At 44.0% G+C, this 17,754-nt stretch overlaps 1 protein-coding gene across 1 annotated transcript in view; it reads left to right on the plus strand.

The window, feature by feature from the left end:
* LOC129822074 (PTB-containing, cubilin and LRP1-interacting protein-like) overlaps window positions 1-17,754 on the plus strand; it is a 39,792-nt gene that overhangs the window by 13,518 nt on the left and 8,520 nt on the right. The window contains exon 2 of the mRNA XM_055879960.1: window positions 1,282-1,428. Coding sequence (XP_055735935.1) covers window positions 1,282-1,428 — 147 coding nt within the window. The remainder of the gene's footprint in view (window positions 1-1,281; window positions 1,429-17,754) is intronic.

The following is a 17,754-nucleotide window of genomic DNA, read 5'->3' on the forward strand; positions in this document are numbered from 1 at the left end:
CAAGACTTGTGACCTGTTGCCACAAGAAAAGGGCAACCAGTGAAGAACAAACACCATTGTAAATACAACTCATATTTATGCTTATTTATTTTCCCTTGTGTACTTTAACCATTTGTACATTGTTACAACACTGTATATATACATAATATGACATTTGTAATGTCTTTATTGTTTTGAAACTTCTGTATGTGTAATGTTTACTGTTAATTTTGATTGTTTATTTCACTGTTGTATATCATCTACCTCACTTGCTTAGGCAATGTTAACACATGTTTCCCATGCCATTAAAGCCCCTTGAATAGAATTGAATTGAGAGAGAACAACCAGTATTGGGGATCAATGTCTATTCCTTAGATCCAGAATCAGAAACTCCTCCTCCTCATCCCCAACCCAAATAGAATCAATCATATTTGTAACTCCTTGAGGCAATTTTTTAATCCAGAGGAATAATAAAATAATGAAAATGCAGTGAAAATATTATGAATAGAATTCCAGTTTTATTCCGCACGGTGCCTTGAGAGCCCCCCCCCCACCCTCCAATCCGGGCTGACCACAGGAATGTGGAGCACTGTCAGGAAGCCATAAAGTGCTGACGCGGAGGTCAGCGAGCGTTCACACACGTGGCTTTAGTTTCAAAACTGTGCCTCTCCTCTTCTTCTCTTTTAGTCTCTTCTTATTTTCTCCTGTTTTTCTCTCCTCGTCATCTTTCCTCCTTGTCTCGTTTCTGTCAAACCTCATCTTCTCTCCTCTCTTCTCCCACAGGTGGAGTTTGGGTTGTATGATGGAGATGTAGTGGGGTCTTGTAGGAGGATGAGTAGTAACTGTGGCACTTCCGGTGCTTGGTTTTAGATGGCCTGTCACAGTGGCTTTACTCTGGTTTGGGGTGACAGTCCCCCTTCTCTTGTTCTTCAGCTGAAATGTGGACAGCAGATGAGGGACCTTCTCGCTCTCTCTCTATATATGTGAAGTGTCCGTCAGAACAGGAGATGAGAGCCACGCTGCCTCGTCCCAAACTGGAATCTGGGGTTTTGTAAGGCCGACCAGAACCACATGTTCGCTCTGGTCTCCCACCTACAGAGCAGGGAATGGGATTGTGGAATTTCTGGGTTTCCTTGAAAAAGCCTAACAAAACCGAGCAGGTTAATTAAATCATGATTCGTACAATTTCATCAGAATAGAACGTACTAGGAATGTGGGAACTAAGAATGTTGTGGGTTGGCTGGATGGATGGGCATATTTAATTATTTCTTGATTGATTGACCATGACGTTATCTCCCTCAGCACTTCCAGACGATGCTGAAGACCAAGCTGAACGTGCTCACACTGAGGAAGGAGCCATTGCCCACGGTGATATTCCACGAGCCGGAGGCCATCGAGTTGTGCTCTACCACGCCACTCATGAAGAAAAACACCCATAATGGCTACAAGGTACACATACACACACACACACACACGGTTATGTGTGTTTCATTGGTGTGTATCACTGTTAAGAACAATGGGCTTGTGTTAGAACCGTAATCCTGGCACGTATCGTAGGTGTGTGTTATGGGCACGTGTCTTCTATCAATGTTGTGTGTGTGTTTGCCTAGCTGTGATTACTGTCTAATTTAGATCTTTATCCTGCGTGCTGCCTGAGTCAAAGTCTATTCTCTGTGTTCAACCTAAAACAAACAGAAACAGGCCTGCAGGTTGAAAAACAGGTGAGACACGCTCTATTATTACAGACAACACTTCCCTGTGTGTGTGTGTGTGTGTGTGTGTGTGTGTGTGTGTGTGTGTGTGTGTGTGTGTGTGTGTGTGTGTGTGTGTGTGCGCGTGCGTGCGTGCGTGCGTGCGTGCGTGTGTATGTGTTCCCCCCAGTAGGGGGAACCCAGGGAAGGGGCACAGGGTGTTATGTTGGTTGTAACTAAGGCAACTTAGTTGTGTGTGGGTGAGATGGTAGAAGATGTTTTGCAGGCTTGTTAAGGCTTTAACATCAGCTCATTTGGACAAGTCTTTCATTATAAATACACACCAATCCACTGGCTCACTTATGATCTATAACTCATTAAATCACAACCCACAGAACACAGACAGCCAAAAGACAACTTGACATTTCACAATGGACAATGAAGCTCTATTCTATTTGAGTGACCAGCTATGCTATGTGCTAGTAGAAAGATTAAGAGGGGTGCACATGGAGATCACATGGCTGACTGATTAGAAGAGCAGACACTATTTAGTGCAGAGGTGCTGATCTCTGTCGGGACACGACTTGTTCCAGAACACCTGTGAAAATGTTCCGCTGAAACCCAACCAGCCATCCTTTATAACTCTCTGGCAGTAGAGAAGGGAACAGTGGGTCTTTGGGTCTGGGGCTCAGCACAGCCAATGGGAAACTGACAGTCTCCATCCCAAATTGCACCCTGTTTATTATATATTGCACTACTTTTGAGGCTTTGGTCAAAAGTAGTGCACTATAAAGGGAGCAGGGTGCTATTTGGGACTCACATACTGACTGGGGTTTTGGTCTCTAGCTTGTGTTGCGGTGGCAGGCTAGCCTAGCCCTGGGTGTATGTGCATGCCTGTATTTCTTCCAGACATCTGTCCTCTGCTGAATTGTGAGGTTGAAGCGGATTAGTTGAAGCTCCTCAGTGGACCTCTCTATCCAGTGTGAACTAGTAATGTCTGAAATCTGCCTGTATACTACGTCTGTAGTATACACACATGCATGCACACACACAGTCCCCCTTTTTTTCCCTCTCGCCTCAGACGTTGCTCCTTTCAAGGTAGCTGTGAGAGAGCTTGGTTTAGTTGCCATGGATACCACTACATCTATTTATCGGAGAATGCCAGCTACAAAATATTTTTTTACATTCTTTTTTACTTACTCACCCTGACTCTGTGCTTTTCCAGGGCTTTCAGTTTGAATAGGAAAGCAGAGGAGAGGAGAGGTGATTTCCACAGCTACAGAAGTAGGCTTTTTAGAGGGGAGGGGATTTGAATTCTAACAGTTGCATTGGATGTGTGTAAGTGTGTGTGTATGCAGTCTGGTGCACACTGTGTGCTCACTGTGTTTGTGCATATTTGGTTATTTCAGCATTGAGTGTGTGCGTTTATATGTGTTTCAGCATGAACGTGTGTTTCAGCATGACAATCAACCAGTCAGTCAGTCAGTGTGTGAGATAGCTGGTCTGTCAGCGAATGCTCCAGGTTTCCCCCTCCGCTCTACCCCCTCCAAATACCCCCCCTCTTGTTTATTTTGAGATAGAGAGAAACAGTTAATAATATATATTTTTAAATCGATAGTTATATTTTTCAGCACTTTTATTTCCATGACTGATCAAAACTTATTTTCTCATGTCTCTCTCTTGTACCTCTGCAGAAGACATATGGTGAGCGATATGTTTGGAACATTGAAACGAAATACAATCACAGTATCGAATTGCAATAAATATAGAATTGTGAGAATCGCAATACCTATCATATTGACACCTAAGTATTGTGATAATATCGTATTGCGAGGTCCCTGGCAATTCCCAGCACTAGCAACACCTAAGTATTGTGATAATATCGTATCGCGAGGTCCCTGGCAATTCCCAGCACTAGCAACCACCCACCCACCTATCCCAACCCAACCACTGCTGTCACCCTGCCAATGCTAACGGCTGCTGGGATGAAAAGCTATTTCTCACTGTTCCCCTCTCTCCTCCCCCAACCCACAGCCTCTGTCTAACTGGAGACTCTCAGTGTGTTTGAAGGGATCAGTTTGAGCAAGATGAGGCACAAAATTGCTAATCTTGATCACACAGGCCTAGTTATTTTGGCCTGAGGTAATTTGTAGATCAATGATTCTGCACAGACACTGCCCTGCTCTCTGCTCTCCCAACCCCAGAGCCTTGGATAGGAATAAACAATATGGAGAATCTTCATCCTAGCCTGTCATGAGCGCAAGGTGAAGTTAATACCATATTGCTCATACCTGTACAATCGTCTCAGATCTCAACAAGTGCCTAGGGTGGTATGGGGTTGATTTGGGATTGGGCCTCTCTTTGCCCTACCCTGCTCTCTCTACAACCCAGATCCCAATCTCTGCCATGGAGTCCATAGCTGTGGTCAACACGCGTTCCAACCACGTTCCAACCACTCCCTCGTCACTCAGTCAACACTGGTAGGAACCACCTTGACTCAGAGCTGCTGCAGAGGGGTATTAGTCTCTTACTTACCTTCAGAGAGGAATCTAAGCTTTCACACTCTGTGTGTATGTGTGTGTGTGTGTGTGTGTGCGCGCTTTGTGGCTCTGAGATCTACTGCTCCTCCAGGTAATGAAGCAGGGAGAGGAAAAGGAAAGCTCCTAATTTCAGTGTGCTTCTGAAAAAAGATGCTGCAGCTTGGGAGGGAGCTGAGTTTTCCATTCGGTGTTCCCAGTTTTGAGACAGAACACTGACTAACCAAACAAAGAACCATACAAGCACCCCCTGTGAGTGTGGGTGACTTGGATATGATCCAGAAAGCGAGAGCTAATCGCCTGGCTCTGGCGAGAGCTAATCGCCTGGCATATCCTTGATTATATAACGACATGGCTGCGGAGGGCAGCAGTGGCACAGTGTTTCCATGGAGACAAAGCTGAGGCCACGTGTGCTCTGAGGATCTGGGTACTCTGCTGCTCGCCATCTAAAAGCTTCAGCATCAGTGTTCACTCCACCGTTTCCGCTAGCATTATATTGCCCTCCCTCTCTCTACCTTGGGAACTTGTTTAATTGGTGTTTTTGACGACTTTGGTTAAAGACGCCCTGGAAAACACTGGTTCCCAGTCGCAGTGTGGTCTCTCTGACAGGATGGCATCTGTTACACCACCAGACCTTTCATCAGGCTTCTTCTTCATCTTATCTACCCTCTACTTGTCTCAGCCTTACTGAACAGACAGTTGATCTTAAGACTTATTTAAAAAAACGACTTTTTCTAAACATTTAGCATTCTCTCAGTGGCATATACTAATGGATGCCAAGGTTAAGCCAAAAAAGTGATATATTTCATCTGTGTTTCATCATTTTCCTTAAATTTGCAAGTGGTTGAATGTATCTCACGGGAGAAAGCATCCGAGCGAGCGAAACAGCGCTCCTCTGTGTCTGTATGTGTAGCCCATGTATCTGATGCTGTCTGGCCAAAAAGAGTATGACATAGACGTAGCATTGAATTCAATAGCAATGGAAGCCAGCGAGCATTTGGCTAGCTACCTAGCTAAAATCTTCCCTTTCCTAAGTAAGCCTTGGATTTAGGGATTTGGACTTGTGGTTTTACTTAATTCTCCGTACTCACCAATGATTACAATGCTGATTCTGATCCAACCATTAATTAATACAGAGGATGGAAGTTCAATATGTAGCTAGATGTAGTAGGCTAATGTTAATTAGTTGGCTCATCGTTGCCAATGAAAGGAAGTCAGGTAGCATAGTCTTGGACAACAAAAACAAAACATATTTTCTCTATGGCGTTCCTCTACATGTAGGTGAGGCAACATGATTTTCTACACCCACCCACCCACCCACACACACACACACACACACACACACACACACACACACACACACACACACACACACACACACACACACACACACACACACACACACACACACACACACACACACACACACACACACACACACGCACAAAATCAGTACCATGGACAGCCACATGATATTTAGCTTACGTTGATTGGACTAGGCCTAAAATGGTTTGTTTTTGGTAAGTTGTCACTGTGTTAGACTAAGCGCAGGCAGCTCCTGTTTTCTTTCCGACTTGGGGTAACTCACCGTGGTTCTAAATCAAATGTGGGAAACATTAACTTGCTTGGCCATGCTGTAGGTCATGCAACTGTTTGTCACATGTAATGTGCTTTGTGGACTTCACCGGACAGCTGTGCTTTCCGGTTATGTGATGAAACAAAGATGTGGTTCAATTTATTCTGCCATTGCGTGACTGTCGTCTTGTTGTCTCTGCCTTATATACCATTGTGGCGTATGAACGGGTTATAGAGCAAACAACATAATTATCACAACACATAGGTTGTAATATGGCTTTTTTTCCTCAGTGATTTTACCCACGCACCACCACTACTGCATTCTCTTATTTGTTTTATGTTAACCTCCCTAGTTGGTCTTATCGTGGTCTGTCAAGTGAAAGACTGATTACCCCTGCCCCTGTGAACTCATATCCCTTCAACCCAACAAACAACCAGATCTGCTTAAACCTCAAGGTTATACTTAGATTTATATATACACTGCTCAAAAAAATAAAGGGAACACTTAAACAACACAATGTAACTCCAAGTCAATCACACTTCTGTGAAATCAAACTGTTCACTTAGGAAGCAACACTGATTGACAATAAATTTCACATGCTGTTGTGCAAATGGAATAGACAAAAGGTGGAAATTATAGGCAATTAGCAAGACACCCCCAATAAAGGAGTGGTTCTGCAGGTGGTGACCACAGACCACTTCTCAGTTCCTATGCTTCCTGGCTGATGTTTTGACCTCCAGCAGGACACAAATGTGCATGTGTCTGCTCAAACTCTTTTGTCTATTCCATTTGCACAACAGCATGTGAAATTTATTGTCAATCAGTGTTGCTTCCTAAGTGGACAGTTTGATTTCACAGAAGTGTGATTGACTTGGAGTTACATTGTGTTGTTTAAGTGTTCCCTTTATTTTTTGAGCAGTGTATATACATTTGTAGAACGCAACATGTAAAGTGTTGGTCCCATGTTCCATGAGCTGAAATAAAGATAAGATCCCAGGAATGTTCCACATTCCAGCTTATTTCGCTCCAATTTTGTGCACACATTGGTTTATGTTCCTGTTAGTGAGCCTTTCTCCTTTGGATAATCCATCCACCTGACAGGTGTGGCATATCAAGAAACTGATTAAACAGCATGATCATTACACAAGTGCACCTTGTGCTGGGCACCATAAAAGGTCACTCTAAAATGTGCAGTTTTATCACACAACACTGCCACTGATGTATCAAGTTTTGAGGGACCGTGAAATTGATATGCTGACTGCAGGAATGTCCATCAGAGCTGTTGCCAGAGAATTGAATTTTCATTTCTCTACCATAAGCTGCCTCCAATGTCGTTTTAGAGAATTTGGCAGTACGTACAACCGGCCTCACAACCACAGACTATGTGTATGGCGTTGTGTGGGCGAGCGGTTTGCTGACGTTAACGTTGTGAACAGAGTGCCCCATGGTGGTGGTGGTGTTATGGTATGGGCAGGCATAAGCTACGGAAAATGAACACAATTGCATTTTATCGATGGCAAATGGAGATACCGTGACGAGATCCTGAGGCCCATTGTCGTGCCATTCATCCGCCGCCATCACCTCATGTTTCAGCATGATAATCCACAGCCCCATGTCGCAAGGATCTGTACACACTTCCTGGAAGATGAAAATGTCCCAGTTCTTCCATGGCCTGCATACTCACCAGACATGTCACCCATTGAGCATGTTTGGGATGCTCTGGATTGACGGGTACGACCACGTGTTCCAGTTCGCGCCAATATCCAGCAACTTCGCACAGCCACTGAAGAGGAGTGGGAAAACATTTTACAGGCCACAATCAAGAGCCTGATCAACTCTATGAGAAGGATATGTTGTGCTGCATGAGGCAAATGGTGATCACACCTGATACTGACTGGTTTTCTGATCCATGCTCCTACCTTTTTTTATGGTATCTGTGACCAGCATATCTGTATTCCCAGTCATGTGAAATCCATATATTAGGGCCTAATGAATTTAATTAAATTGACTGATTTCCTTAAATGAACTGTAACTGAGTAAAATCTTTGAAATTGTTGCATGTTGTGTTTATATTTTTGTTCAGTATACATTTGAATTGATTTAGTTTTGTGTAATGTTGGTCATTTTACTCTGACCAATTGGTTTAATGGACACTTAAAAAGTTTGAGAGCACATCTTCCCTGGAGTCTTTGGTTTGCTTGAGAGGATACTGGCATTCTGTTTGCAGACCCAGGGAAGGGTAGGAGTATTATTGTCTGTTTTCAGTTGTTTTGGAGAACAGGGATTTCATAACCATCTGGGTCAGTCGGGAGCTGTGCACTATGTGTGACAGAATCCCTCGAGCTCTTGGAAATTCTTCTCTGGTCCCAGTCCTGTCTCTGTATATTACATTAGCTCTATTTCACTGTGTGATTCTAAGGAAAAACACTCAAGCCAGATTTTCAAGCTTTGTAGTATGTGTGTTTGTTTGACAGATAGGGAGAGAGTAAAAACAAGAGAGAAGCGAGTGTGAGATCATAGATCATGTGTCTGTCAGTGATGCTTTTGTCTCGCTTTGTACTTTGTATTCTAATGTGTGTGAGATGATGTGTGTGTTACTGGTGTCTCTTTGTATTCTAATGTAAGTGTGTGAGATGGTGTGTGTGTATGTGTTTGTGTAAGTGTTTGTGTAAGGCAGATGTCTGCTTTAAATTAACTACTTTCTCTTGACGCTGACAATCTCAGCCAGGGCTTTCCTCAGATTGGTCCCTTTGATATCAAATTCACTCTAGTTTGCTTTATGTGCCTGATTTAAAGGGATACTTATGGATTTTATCTACTTCCCCAGAGTCAGATGAACTTGTGGATACCATTTTTATGTCTCCAGTATGAAGGAAGTTAGAAGTTGTTTCGCCAGACAATGCTATCTAGCGTCAGTGCAATGACTGGAAGTCTATGGTATGCTAGCAGATACCATAGACTTCCAGTCATTGCGCTAACGCTAGTTAGCAACTTCCTTCAAACTGCATGTAGAGACATAAAAATGGTATCCACGAGTTCACCTGACTCTGGGGAATTAGATTAATGGCCTCATTGTCAAAATCCCAAAATATCCCTTTAATAAACCAATAGAAAAGTCCCATAACGTTCAAACCGGCCTATTTGACACTCCAGGCAGACTCAAGCAAACGATCAAAGTATCTGTGAACCCAAGTCTGAACCCAAGTCTGAACCCAAGTCTGTTTTTCCTCAACATCTCTCTTCCTGTCTCTGCTTGCATTACACAACATCACTTAACTTAATTTTAGAGAAGTGTTAGAACAAAGCACTTCTGTATTTTCGTCTTTGAAAAGAACAATGAAAATGTTGAATAGGAGAGGGGGATATAAAAACAGGAGATGTTGAAGGGCGAGTGCAGTACAACAAGCAGTTGGTTTAGAGACAGATAGTGGATAGAATCTCACAGAAAACATCTGGTCTGGTGGCAGGAATGCTGTGGGGTTCTGGGAGTGTGAAGGACCCCATTGTGGGTGTTGAGGTGGCTCTGTGGACTCACTGGGATGTAGCCTACAGCGTCTGTTTTGTCTACACACATACACAAACCCGTCCCCAGTCTCCCACCCACACACAAACACATACAAACAAACAGGTATTGTTCTTCAACAGAAGCCAGCAAGCACATACTTAAAGACGGTACTTTGGCGACTAGTAAGTATTTTTTCAACCTCCCGCTTTGGGCTGGACGTGTCCATGTGTAGTTCATACATGCATAATCTATGAGCAGAATTACTTACCTCAATTAGCTAGCCACGAAATCCCTATTTTGAAAACAATTGTTTTCTGAAAGCTGTGCGGATCCATTTTCCCTACATTTACCCTAGCCCCCAGCAATTTGAGTTTCAGCCAATGAGCTTCAGCACCTCACCATTTGAGTGACAAGTAGCAAGACGCACTCACAGTAGAGCGAGATAGCAATGACGTGGTGCACATATCTGCACATTTGTGATGTAAGTCGCAATTTTCAGGGACCACTTTTGGCTCCTGGAGCTACTTTCAGAACTACTAAAAAGTATACAAAAGCACCGGAGAATATCTTTAAACAAACTCCCACACTTTGACGTGCAGCTCTGTCCTGAGCCAGCTGTACTGGGCTGATTCAATAACAGAGAAGAATGTTAACAACCGCCTCAGGATTGCAGAACTCTCACAGAGTTATTTGGTAGTAATGTTTTGTTAGGGGAGGCCTACAGAGAGGGACCTCAGTAGAGACAATGGGAAAATACAAAATACCCACCTATTCCTTAAATGCAGTGCCTTTGGAAAGTATTCAGCCTAGAGGTCGACCCATTATGATTTTTCAATACCGATACCAATTATTGGAGGACCAAAAAATACAGATGAATCGGTATTGACTTTTTTTGGTCCTCCAATAATCAATATATATATATATATATATATTTGTAATAATGACAATTACAACAATACTGAATGAACAATGAACACTTTTATTTTAACTTAATATAATACATAAATAAAATCTATTTAGTCTCAAATAAATTATGAAACATGCTCAGTTTAGTTAAAAAAATGCAAAAACACAGTTTTGGAGAAGAAAGTAGAAGTGCAATATGTGCCATGTAAAAAAGCTAACGTTTAAGTTCCTTGCTCAGAACATGAGAACATATGAAAGCTGGTGGTTCAATATTCCCAGTTATTCAATATTCCCAGTTAAGAAATTTTTCAGGTTGTCATTATTATAGGAATTATGACGCGTTGACTATTTCTCTCTATATCATTTGTATTTCATACACCTTTGACTATTGGATGTTCTAATAGGCACTTTAGTATTGCCAGCCTAATCTCAGGAGTTGATAGGCTTGAAGTCATAAACAGCGCTGTGTGTCAAGCATTGCTAAGAGCTGCTGGCAAACGCAGTAAAGTTTTAATGAATGCTTACAAGCCTGCTGCCGCCTACCACCGCTCAGTCAGACTGCTCTATCAAATATCAAATCATAGACCTAATTATAATATAATAAACACAGAAATATGAGCCTTAGGTCATTAATATGGTCAAACCCGGAAACTATAATTTCGAAAACACAATGTTTATTCTTTCAGTGAAATACAGAACTTGAGTCTTCTTGGGTATGACGCTACAAGCTTTGCACACTGTATTAAGGGAGTTTCTCCGTTCCAGTCATTATTATGAGCCGTCCTCCCCTCAGCAGCCTCCTGTGTTGTCAGTCCTCAGTATGGTATGTGAGTTAGCCTAGATTTGGAATGCATCCAGGCAAAAGTGCACAGTGTTTTTATGAGAAGTGTTCCCAACACAAGTACCTGAACATCACAGTCCGTTCCCAAAACTCCACTTCTCCAGCTGGACTTGTGCCCTTCACTCTTTCTCATCTTATCTCTTTCTCTTCTCATCTCTTCTGTTCTCCTCCCTGATACACAAACCAGCTGTGCGTCTCCATTCAGTAAACAGTCTGGGATAGAGAGGGAGAGAGAGAGAGGGAGATGTACAGAGGAGGGGGGAATGCAGCTGCTGGACGTGTCCTACTGCTTCACACGCACACATTTGCACACACGCGTGCGCGCGCGCGCACACACACACACACACACACACACACACACACACACACACACACACACACACACACACACACACACACACACACACACACACACACACACACACACACACAGATAACCACCCCACCCCTTCCACCCCCATTCACTCGACCCACCACCTCCCTCTGACCCACCTCCCACCTACCCTCTGTCTGGGCCGAGAGGAGACTGGAAAGGAGAGGAGAGAAAGAGCCAGGATGTTCCTGTCAGTGTCTGTCTCCCTGTTGGGTTTAGGAAAGCTGATCTACGGATGTTTGCTCTTGACCCCCTGGCTTCTCTCTCTCTCTCTCTCTCCCTCTCTCTCTCTCTCTCTCTCTGCCTCTTTTCTCGCTGGTCTCTACTATGTGTTAGTCACTCATAATGTGCTGTGTTCATGTGATGAGTTAGGTCTTTTCCTGGTGATTCAACAAGAAGAAATGACAAAGATTATTTCACAAATAATAATCTGCACAAACAGTCTGTACTCTCTTGGCAGTCATGGTTCAGCTTTGGCTTTTGTAAAGTGTGTGTGTGTGGTCGACGTGCGTGTGTGTGTGTGTGCGTGCGTGCGTGCGTGCGTGTGTGCATGTACGAGAGACCGGGTGAAAGATACTGAGTAAAAACAAGAAAAAAATGGAGATGGAGAGAGGAAAAGAGAGAGGAGACAGTCTAGAGAGAGTGTGTGAGAGAGACAGAGCGAGAGAGAGTATCCTCCATAATCCCAGTGCTGGTAATTGTGGCCACATGTTTATCCACACAAGCTAATGTTTAACCATGTTCTCTCTCTCTCTCTCTGAATGTCTGTCTCACAGCACATCTCTCTGCAGTTCTAACCAACTACAGCAAAGTCATGTGTCTTTAGCTAGCAGGAATCATATGTGTATTCAGAACCTATCAGGCCTTAACCTAACCACTGATAGAGGGTCAGATATTATTTGAACCCCCTAAAGGTTAAGGTTAGAATTGGAGTTAGGGCAATGTGATCTTAGATCTGAGCGCCTCTCCCCCCATCTATGGCTTGTCCCACCTGACTCCCCTACCTTCTACAATGCAACCTCTGACTTTCCTACTCTACTATTCTGTACCCCTCGTCAGTCACCCACATGGCTGCTGCCACACTATCGCTCCACATCTCCCTCCTCTCTTCACAGTCCCCTCTTCATATCCATGCTTTAACTCTGTTATAGCCACCAACCCACTGTTCCTGCGCCTCACAGCCTGCCAGTCTGCCTCTCTCTGTCTGTGAGTCTGCTCTGTCTGCATGCCTATCCTTGTGTCAGACCGTCTGTCTGTATGTGAGTGATCCACTCTGACTCTCTGGCATTCCTCTGCCTCGGGCCCTCAAGGCTTTGGCTTTCCCTGGTCTTTTTTTCTGGTCAATGTGTTCAGAATGTTCAGATGGAACCAATATGCTGCCTTCATCAGGATCAGCGCTTGGCACTGTTAGCAATTAGCTATGGAGGGAAGGCCGGAGGAGGGATGGGAGGCTGGGCTGGGGGAAACACATGGGGAGAAATGAGAGGAATCTGTGGAAATTGTGGAGCTATGTAGAGCCCAGGCTGCATGATTTAGGCCCCCTGGCCACCAGTCAGACTGCGAGGCTGCAGCACACAAACGGGGACTGAGATGAGTTATCATCAGCTCGTCAAAGATGACACACACACACACACACACACACACACACACACACACACACACACACACACACACACACACACACACACACACACACACACACACACACACACACACACACACACACACACACACACACACACACACACACACACTATACGGCATGCACACACTATACGGCACACACGCTATATGCACGCACACACACACACACACACACACACACACACACACACACACACACACACACACACACACACACACACACACACACACACACACACACACACACACACACACACACACAGATCATCATATCATTACACTTGAGGAGATGTCAATCCCTCTAGCAGACAGACTGACAAGCCCGGACCCCTTGTCTCTGACACACCCGCTGGGTCGTCACTGAGACACACAGAGAGAGGATTGAGTTGTAAGTCTGTGTGTGTATTTGTGTAAAAAGGTAGAGAATGCAGCCACTGTCTGGCTGTCCATCCGTTCAGCTTGGGCGGAATCCAGACTGTCATACCTTCACACAGACTTTGTACCATTCCGGGATATTCGGTAATAATGGCATTGAACACAAGGGCCACTATTTTCAAACCCCCCTGAGCCTCTGTAATCCAGAGGTTAGCAATGCTAACAAGAACATGTAAAATCCCACAGAGAATGCTAACTAAATGCTAACAAGCGCATTGCGAACATTTTATACAGTCTCTGACTTAAACTATTTGCAGGGCAGACGTGCCAGCTCATAAAGTTATACAAGTAACTGAAAAATGCTACTCACAGTTTGCTGCACGCACAAAACTAATATTAGACAGCAAGGCTCTTAATCCAGGAGGTAATTATCTGCTGTTACTAAGCAAAGCTTGATTTTGGAAGAAGCTAACCACCTAGATATAGTAGCTACTAAATTGGTAAACCAAATGCACAACTGCAGAGCATTTAGCACATTTTAGACATTTAATTTAATAGTTATAAGATATCTAGCAGGCAAACATTTATTTGTGAATTCCATACTTTAACTGCATCAGCTGTCCCGTGCTGCACAACAGCAATTCACTCACAATCCGGTCTCTTGCCTCTTGTCATTGTGCGCTTGTAAACAAACTCCACGTGACTGGGGACTACCGGTAAACATCATAATGAAAGATTATCTGTCAGGTGAAATGAAGAACGCAATCTTCTTTATCTCCTAATTTATTGTGCAAATTGACTGCAGGTTTTTAAAAGTAGCTACAAATATTCAAAAGTATAAAAAAAACTAAAATAGTATTGACAGGCTTGAAAAACCATCCCGTGGCTATTTCCAAATACCCCGGTATACAGTATATATGGTATACCGCCCATGCCTACCGTCTGTCTGTCTGGCTTTCTTTCAGTCTGCATATGAGGTCTATGAGGAGTTTCCGAGCCTCTCTCCTGAGAAGGAGTACATCAGGGTAGATAACTCACTGTCTGTATGATTAATAGATTAGACCCATGTGAAACCCCTACCCACCTGCTTTCTGGTGTTTGCCTGTGAGATTCTTTTGAGCACTGACGTGTGTTGATGCGTGTGTTTATTTTGTATGTGAGTGTGTGTGTGCATACGGGTGCATTCGTGTGTGTATCCAAGTATACAGGAAGGTATCAGACCCACCTTCAGATGGGCTGGGCTTTCACAAACACACACACACACACACACACACACACACACACACACACACACACACACACACACACACACACACACACACACACACACACACACACACACACACACACACACACACACACACACACACACACACACACACACACACACACACACACACACACACACAAATAAAATGTATTTATATAGCCCTTCGTACATCAGCTGATATCTCAAAGTGCTGTACAGAAACCCAGCCTAAAACCCCAAACAGCAAGCAAGTGTAGAAGCACGGTGGCTAGGAAAAACTCCCTAGAAAGGCCAAAACCTAGGAAGAAACCTCGAGAGGAACCAGGCTATGAGGGGTGGCCAGTCCTCTTCTGGCTGTGCCGGGTGGAGATTATAACAGAACATGGCCAAGATGTTCAAATGTTCATAAATGACCAGCATGGTCAAATAATAATAATCGCAGTAGTTGTCGAGGGTGCAGCAAGTCAGCACCTCAGGAGTAAATGTCAGTTGGCTTTTCATAGCCGATCATTAAGAGTATCTCTACCGCTCCTGCGGTCTCTAGAGAGTTGAAAACAGCAGGTCTGTGACAGGTAGCACGTCTGGTGAACAGGTCAGGGTTCCAGAACAGTTGAAACTGGAGCAGCAGCACGGCCAGGTGAACTGGGGACAGCAAGGAGTCATCATGCCAGGTCGTCCTGAGGCATGGTCCTAGGGCTCAGGTCCTCCGAGAGAGAGAAAGAAAGAGAGAAAGAGAGAATTAGAGAGAGCATACTTAAATTCACACAGGACACCGGATAAGACAGGGGAAGTACTCCAGATATAACAAACTGACCCTAGCCCCCCGACACATAAACTACTGCAGCATAAATACTGGAGGCTGAGACGGGAGGGGTCAGGAGACACTGTGGCTCCATCCGATGATACCTCCGGACAGGGCCAAATAGGAAGGATATAACCACACCCACTTTGCCAAAGCACAGCCCCCGCACCACTAGAGGAATATCTTCAACCATCAACTTACCATTCTGAGAGAAGGCAGAGTATAGCCCACAAAGATCTCCGCCACGGCACAACTGAAGGGGGGGCGCCAACCCAGACAGGAAGATCACGTCAGTGACTCAACCCACTCAAGTGACGCACCCCTCCTAGGGACGGCATGAAAGAGCACCAGTAAGCCAGTGACTCAGCCCCTGTAATAGAGTTAGAGGCAGAGAATCCCAGTGGAGAGAGGGGAACCGTCCAGGCAGAGACAGCAAGGGCGGTTCGTTGCTCCAGAGCCTTTCCGTTCACCTTCACACTCCTGGGCCAGACTACACTCAATCATATGACCCACTGAAGAGATAAGTCTTCAGTAAAGACTTAAAGGTTGAGACCGAGTCTGCGTCTCTCACAGGGGTAGGCAGACCATTCCATAAAAATGGAGATCTATAGGAGAAAGCCCTGCCTCCAGCTGTTTGCTTAGAAATTCTAGGGACAATTAGGAGGCCTGCGTCTTGTGACCGTAGCGTACGTGCAGGTATGTACGGCAGGGCCAACTCGGAAAGATAGGTAGGAGCAAGCCATTGTAATGCTTTGTAGGTTAACAGTATAATCTTGAAATCAGCCCTTTCCTTAACAGGAAGCCAGTGTAGGGAGACTAGCACTGGAGTAATATGATCAAATTTTTGGGTTCTAGTCAGGATTCTAGCAGCCGTATTTAGCACTAACTGAAGTTTATTTAGTGCTTTATCCGGGTAGCCGGAAAGTAGAGCATTGGAGTAGTCTAACCTAGAAGTAACAAAAGCATGGATTAATTTTTCTGCATCATTTTTGGACAGAAAATGTCTGATTTTTGCAATGTTACGTAAATGGAAAAAAGCTGTCCTTGAAACAGTCTTGATATGCTCATCAAAAGAGAGATCAGGGTCCAGAGTAATGCCGAGGTCCTTCACAGTTTTATTTGAGATGACTTTACAACCATCAAGATTAATTGTCAGATTCAACAGAAGATCTCTTTGTTTCTTGGGACCTAGAACAAGCATTCTGTTTTGTCCGAGTTTAAAAGTAGAACATTTTCAGCCATCCACTTCTTTATGTCTGAAACACAGGCTTCTAGCGAGGGCAATTTTGGGGCTTCACCATGTTTCATTGAAATGGACAGCTGTGTGTCATCCGCATAGCAGTGAAAGTTAACATTATGTTTTCGAATGACATCCCCAAGAGGTAAAATATATAGTGAAAACAATAGTGGTCCTAAAACGGAACCTTGAGGAACACCGAAATGTACACAGGACATTTGTTAGAGGACAAACCATTCACAGAGACAAACTGATATCTTTCCGACAGATAAGATCTAAACCAGGCCAGAACTTGTCCGTGTAGACCAATTTGGGTTTCCAATCCCTCCAAAAGAATGTGATGATCGATGGTATCAAAGGCAGCACTAAGGTCTAGTAGCACGAGGACAGATGCAGAGCCTCGGTCTGACGCCATTAAAAGGTAATTTACCACCTTCACAAGTGCAGTCTCAGTGCTATGATGGGGTCTAAAACCAGACTGAATCATTTCGTACACATTGTTTGTCTTCAGGAAGGCAGTGAGTTGCGGCGCAAAACAGCTTTTTCTAAAATCTTTGAGAGGAATGGAAGATTCGATATAGGCCGATAGTTTTTTATATTTTCTGGGTCAAGGTTTGGCTTTTTCAAGAGAGGCTTTATTACTGCCACTTTTAGTGAGTTTGGTACACATCCGGTGGATAGAGAGCCGTTTATTATGTTCAAGGAGGGCCAAGCACATGAAGCAGCTCTTTAAGTAGTTTAGTTGGAATAGGGTCCAGTATGCAGCTTGAAGGTTTAGAGGCCATGATTATTTTCATCATTGTGTCAAGAGATATAGTACTAAAACACTTAAGTGTCTCTCTTGATCCTAGGTCCTGGCAGAGTTGTGCAGACTCAGGACAGCTGAGCTTTGGAGGAATACGCAGATTTAAAGAGGAGTCCGTAATTTGCTTTCTAATGATCATGATCTTTTCCTCAAAGAAGTTAATGAATTTATTACTGCTGAAGTGAAAGCCATCCTCACTTGGGGAATGCTGCTTTTTAGTTAGCTTTGCGACAG

The sequence above is a fragment of the Salvelinus fontinalis genome, chromosome 24 (genome assembly GCF_029448725.1).
Source record: "Salvelinus fontinalis isolate EN_2023a chromosome 24, ASM2944872v1, whole genome shotgun sequence".
NCBI lineage: Eukaryota > Metazoa > Chordata > Actinopteri > Salmoniformes > Salmonidae > Salvelinus > Salvelinus fontinalis.